We start from the raw sequence: 5784 nt of genomic DNA on the forward strand, positions 1-5784 counted from the left end.
ATTTTTATAAATAATTTATAATATGTATATCAAAAGCAAAATTATTTTTTAATTAATGGATTTCTCTCTCTATATTTAAAATTTAACACTTTAGTCCCTCAACTTTAATTTCGTCCAAATTTAAATTCAATTCAAAAATTCTGTTAAGTCAATGATTTAAATCTAGTCAAATAAAAAAGAGTAAAATATCATCTCAAAAATATTCTTATCCTTCCTATCTTTTTCCTTCCTTTTCTCAAGTTAATCTCTCTTCTCCCTTTTTCTATAGTTGTTACCGGTTCATCATTACCCTCGTTATTGCTACTACCGAAGCTTATGCATTTTTTTTCCCTCTCTTTTACCTTCCTTTTCTTAAGCTAATCTCTCTCCTCCCTTTTTCTATAGTTGTTGTCGGTTCATCATTATCCTCGTTATTGCTACTACTGAAGAAGAACCCTTTTCATCACCGAGAAGAAGCCCTCCTTGTTGTCTCTACTATCTTCATCGTAGTTGTGAAGAAGTCGTTGTCATTTTCGCAATCCTCATTATTATCGCTTGAAGAAAAACTCTTTATCGTCTTGCTGCCTTCGTCGAAGTTGTGAAGTTTCATCGTCATCGCTAGTATTTCATCAAAACCTCGAAGAAGCTCTCATCATCACCGCGAGTGGGAGGCGTAGCTACTGATAGAGGAACAATGAGCAACAAGTGATAGTGCGATGATGGTGGATGACAGAGGAACATTATCAAGTAATGATGACAAAATTGAGCTACTGTAAATGAATTGAATGCTAAGAAAGGAACTTTAAAATTTATCGAAATTAAATTTCAAGAATTAAAGTATTGAGTTTTAAAAAAGATAATTTAATTATTTTTTTATGGCATTAACGATATTTTTATATAGATTGATTTTTAAATTTAACAGAAATAAATTTTAAAAATTGAAGTATTAGATTTTAAAAATAAAAGAGATAAATTTATTAATTATAAAAAAAATAATTTTTTATAAAAATAGAATAAGAATAAATAATAAAAAATATTATTAAAAATAAAAACATTTATTTTAAAGTTTATTTTACGAATCACAAAAAAAAAAACTTTAAGAATATACTATAATTTACTATTAATGTTATAAATATATATATTTTTTACAGTGACAAATTTAAAAATTTTAATTTTCATTTTATTATCTAAAATTTAAAGTTTTAATAAATACAAAATTCTATTTTTTTTTTTTTATGAAATGGCCTTAAGTCAACTATTATTATTTAAATTAAAACAATTTGATTTTCTTCCCGCTCGCGGCAGCGAGGACATATGGTTTGAGGATATAACACGTGTACCAAGTCCTATCCAAGATTTCTATGAGAAAAGGATTGGCTATCAACTTATACACGTGTACCACTGTCAGACAAATTTTCAAAAAAAAGAAAAAGCCAAAAGGTTTCACTATCCTCGGCTCACCCTCTGTTCTGAAACTAATCTTTTTCTTCTCTCTTTCTCTGTGAATCGTTACTTGCTCTGCAACTCTATGCCTCGTTCGCTCATCAAACGACGCTCCTAGCGGAACTCCTCTCTTTTCTCTGTAGATGGTTCTCCTCTCTCCCTCACCAAACAACGCTAACCCGCTTTTCTCTCACCAAACGATGTCGGCATTCCCTTTTTACTAAGCAAAAGCTTTTGGACAATTGATTTTTTTATGGCTGTAGTGAATTTGGCAGGGAAGAAGATGGCAGCGATAATGGATGGCCCTGTCCAACCTGGTCGAATCAGGGTTCTTAAAGAAGGATCAACCAAGCAAACGGGTCCCATTGTGTACTGGATGTTTAGAGATCAACGGATAAGAGATAATTGGGCCTTAATGTACGCCATTCATCAGGCTAACAAGGCCAGTGTGCCTGTTGCTGTTGCTTTTAATTTGTTCGATCAGTTTTTGGGAGCCAAAGCGAGGCAATTAGGGTTTATGTTAAAGGGTTTGCGTCAACTTCAGGGAAAAATTGAAGAGACCCTTCAAATTCCATTTTTCTTATTCCAGGTCAGTTAATTTATTCTTTTAACTAAACCATTCTTCTTCTTTTGGGTTTAATTTATACTCTGTTCCGTTTGGCGGCTAAAAATACAGAATTACTGAAGAAAAAAAAAAAAATCTCTAATGGGGAAGCACATTAGATATTGAAAGAAAATGAATTTTTCAATTCCTACTGTACTCCAAACGCTATAAAAACGGCTTTCAGTTGAATTTTAAATTTGTAACTAAACGAAAAAAATGTAGTAAGTTTTATTTTCTCAGAATTATTTACCATAGATGTGTTATTTCAGCTAAATGAATGGAAGCCGAGTCTTAAATAATATGTGCAGAATTTGTTTTACTAAACTTAATCATCAATGTGGGAAATTTATTATTTATTTGTTCCCCTGGGCTTTAATTTATAGGGCGAAGCTGAAGAGACTATTCCGAATTTTGTAAGAGAGTGTGGGGCTTCTCTTTTAGTTACTGATTTCTCACCTCTAAGGGAAGTCCGTAAGTGTAAAGATGAAATTTGCTTGAGGGTTAGTGATTCAGTGGCTATACATGAAGTTGATGCTCACAATGTAGTTCCTCTTTGGGTAGCGTCGGAAAAGTTGGAGTATAGTGCTAAGACGTTAAGGAGCAAGATAAATAAAAGGCTACCTGATTATCTCATTGATTTTCCTGTATTGCAACCACCTTGTAAAAAGTGGGCTGCTACTGCAAATCAGTCGATTGATTGGGAAAGTCTCTTTGAAGAAGTGGCAAGGTCAGATATCAGTCTATTTCAATGGAACTTTGTGCATCTTCATGATAATTGTAATATTAATCTTAATTTTGAATGACTAGGAAAGGGGCAGAAGTTCCTGAAATTGAGTGGTGCATGCCAGGTGAAGAAGCAGCAATGGAAGTATTAATGGGAAATAAAAATGGATTCTTGACCAGAAGGTTGAAGAATTATTCTACAGATAGGAATGTCCCATCAAAACCTAAAGGGCTCTCTGGTCTCTCTCCATATCTTCATTTTGGGCAAATATCTGCACAGAGGTGTGCGCTGGAGGCACAGAAAGTGAGGAAGCTAAGTCCTCAGGTTTGTGGAATTTATTTATGAATTCATGGTTTAGCCTTTTTACATTCGAGCAAGACATTGTTGAATAATAATCATCTTGCTCTGTCAAACTTCATTGTTATATTGCATGTGATTTGAATCTTAATGTTTGCGCACCTACTTGCTACCCTGAAGTCAGTTGATGCGTTTTTGGAGGAGTTGATTGTTCGGAGAGAACTTGCAGATAACTTTTGCTTCTACCAGCCTCATTATGATTCATTACAAGGGGCATGGGAGTGGGCACGGAATACCTTAATGGACCATGCTTCTGACAAGCGAGAACATGTTTACTCGTGAGTGTAGTTGATTTGATTTGGTTTGTATTTTATTGCAGATATGTTATTTGTTTTGCTGGGTGGGGTTTTTAAGATTTCAATGGTCATTGAATATGTAGGATGGAGCAATTAGAGAGGGCAGAAACAGCCGATCCGGTAAGATTATATCTGGTAGTCTCCTTTCAGAATTTTCGAAGAGAATGTGAACTCAATTATATTTGTTTGGATTTTTTATGCTTCTCTTGCTAAGATTCTACTATCATTATCACAATTTTCAGCTTTGGAATGCTTCTCAGCTGGAGATGGTTTACTATGGGAAGATGCATGGTTTTATGCGGCAAGTGACTTCTTGTTTGATTTACTTGCTCTTTGTGTTGTGATTCCTTGTTTTCCCTACAAGTCACTGAAACTTGAAAGGTGTGAGAAGGCTGGAAATCTTGTTAAATGACATAAAGAGTTCAAAGTCAATCCAGCAGAATGTCTCTTTCAAGTTCCATTAGAAATATTAATGTCTGCGCATAATCTGTCATGATTGAGAATTGATAAAACTATGTCGAAGTGATGTGGTAAGAAATTTAAACTATTTGCAGTATGTATTGGGCAAAAAAGATTCTTGAGTGGACAAGAGGACCTGAAGAAGCCCTTGCAATATCAATTTATCTAAATGACAAGGTAATTTTATCATAATTCCTTTCTGCTACTATTAAAGGTTGTTTCTAGAGCTCCACCAGCTTGTTTAACCTAGAACTGTAATGCAGTATGAACTAGACGGGAGGGACCCAAATGGATACGTTGGTTGCATGTGGTCAATATGTGGTGTTCATGACCAGGTTTGGGTTCCCCCTTCTCCCCCCTTCTTTTTTGTTGATGGGATTAAGGATAATACAATTCACTAAGCCAAATAAAAGTTGCTTGTTAATCTTTTTTGTTACAATACATTGCCATAATTGTTCATAGAAGTGCTCTTATTTGCCAATTTCAGGGTTGGAAAGAACGTCCAGTTTTTGGTAAAATTCGTTATATGAACTATGCAGGCTGCAAAAGGAAATTTGATGTTGATGGCTACATTGCCTATGTGAAGAGGTTTGTAAATGAAACTAAGAAGAGAAAAGCAGAAACTCAGCTCGGTGGAAAAACAAAAGAGATGGATGCTAACCCTAAAAGAGAGGAGGCTATAATATTCTATCGTAGGCTTAAAGGCGTTGTTTTGGAATTAGAGAATGTTTCAGACTAATGCATCTAAACCATTGTTTTGAAGATGTTCTCAACTCCGTACTAATGAACAGATTTTTAATTTCCATCTCTAAGATTATTGTTTCTTTTCATAAGCATGCAAAAAGGTTGGACCGAGTATAATTTGAAGTAGCAATGTGAATACTCGGTGGTGGTGCACGATTTCTGAAGAATTCAGAAATGAGATGGTTTTGGATTTTTTAGCCATCACTTGTTGGATTATTTGGAAAAACAGGAATAAAGAGCATCAAAATCCAGACCCCATGTCAGCTATCTCTACAATAACAAAAATAATGAGATCAGCTATGTTTAAAATCAGGTTTGCGTTAGGGGGGGGCACTGGCAATAATGGTGACATTTCTCGATGGGCAAAACCTCCTAAAAGCTCTCTCAATTTTAATTCGGATGTTGCTTGGTTGAACTCTATTGACAAAGATGTTATTTCGCTGATAGTTAGAAAAAACTATATTGATGGTAGAATCAAGCGAGTGCAATGCTCCTCTCCATTAGTTGGTGAAGCTCTAGCAATTCTCGAAGCATGCTTGCTAGCTAAGGACATGGGTTTATCAGCTCTTATGATAGAATCAGACTTTGCAGTTATCGTGGAAGCCATTTTAAGCATCATTCTTGCCCTTGGGAGATAAAGGCCTTTGTTCAAGCCATCCAAATATTTAGTATATCTTTTTCAGTTTTCTCTGTTGTAAAAATTGATAGGAAAGCAAACATCGCTGCTGATCTTGCTAAACTAGCTATTAGAAATATTCTTCCTTATAATTGGCTTACAGTTATTCCTGACCAGTTTCTTTCAATCTTGTATTTTGATACCGTTTGGGCTTATTAATGCAAATTCTGTTGCAGCTCAAAAAAAAAAAAAAGTGAATACCTTGGGAGTACAGGTGACAGAGTCTGTAGAATGTGAATACCTTGGGCGTACAGGTGACAAAGTCTGTAGACAGGTTCTATTGAATGGGTGGCTTTTCATAGCTATCTAGTTGATTGTCCAAAAACCTGTCATGAAAGACTATGCAGGGCATGATTTTCGCGCTTGATTACTGCTTCAAGATTATACTTAAAAACTGATTAGCCCACCCACAATAGTACGATTTTTGTTAAGCATATAAATGCAACAGTAATACCTCTGATGCAACCAAATATAAAGCAGTTGACATTACTCCTTTTCACTA

At 34.9% G+C, this 5784-nt stretch overlaps 1 protein-coding gene across 2 annotated transcripts; it reads left to right on the forward strand.

Annotated features, from left to right (window-relative positions):
• Positions 1–1379: 1379 nt before the first annotated feature.
• On the forward strand, positions 1380–4671 carry LOC110628493 (deoxyribodipyrimidine photo-lyase). 2 transcript variants are annotated; one of them, XM_021775182.2, is made up of 9 exons: positions 1384–2011; positions 2410–2753; positions 2834–3074; positions 3228–3385; positions 3487–3523; positions 3646–3704; positions 3958–4039; positions 4126–4197; positions 4350–4671. In XM_021775182.2, exons 1-9 carry the CDS (start codon positions 1676–1678, stop codon positions 4599–4601), a joined length of 1581 nt encoding a protein of 526 aa, XP_021630874.1. In that variant the 5' UTR covers positions 1384–1675; the 3' UTR covers positions 4602–4671. The 2 variants fall into 2 exon arrangements, with proteins under 2 accessions (XP_043811999.1, XP_021630874.1); XM_043956064.1 differs by lacking the exon at positions 4126–4197 and having other exon boundaries at positions 1380–2011.
• The last annotated feature ends 1113 nt before the right edge of the window (positions 4672–5784 follow it).

The sequence above is a fragment of the Manihot esculenta genome, chromosome 1 (assembly GCF_001659605.2).
Source record: "Manihot esculenta cultivar AM560-2 chromosome 1, M.esculenta_v8, whole genome shotgun sequence".
NCBI classification, from domain to species: Eukaryota; Viridiplantae; Streptophyta; class Magnoliopsida; order Malpighiales; family Euphorbiaceae; genus Manihot; species Manihot esculenta.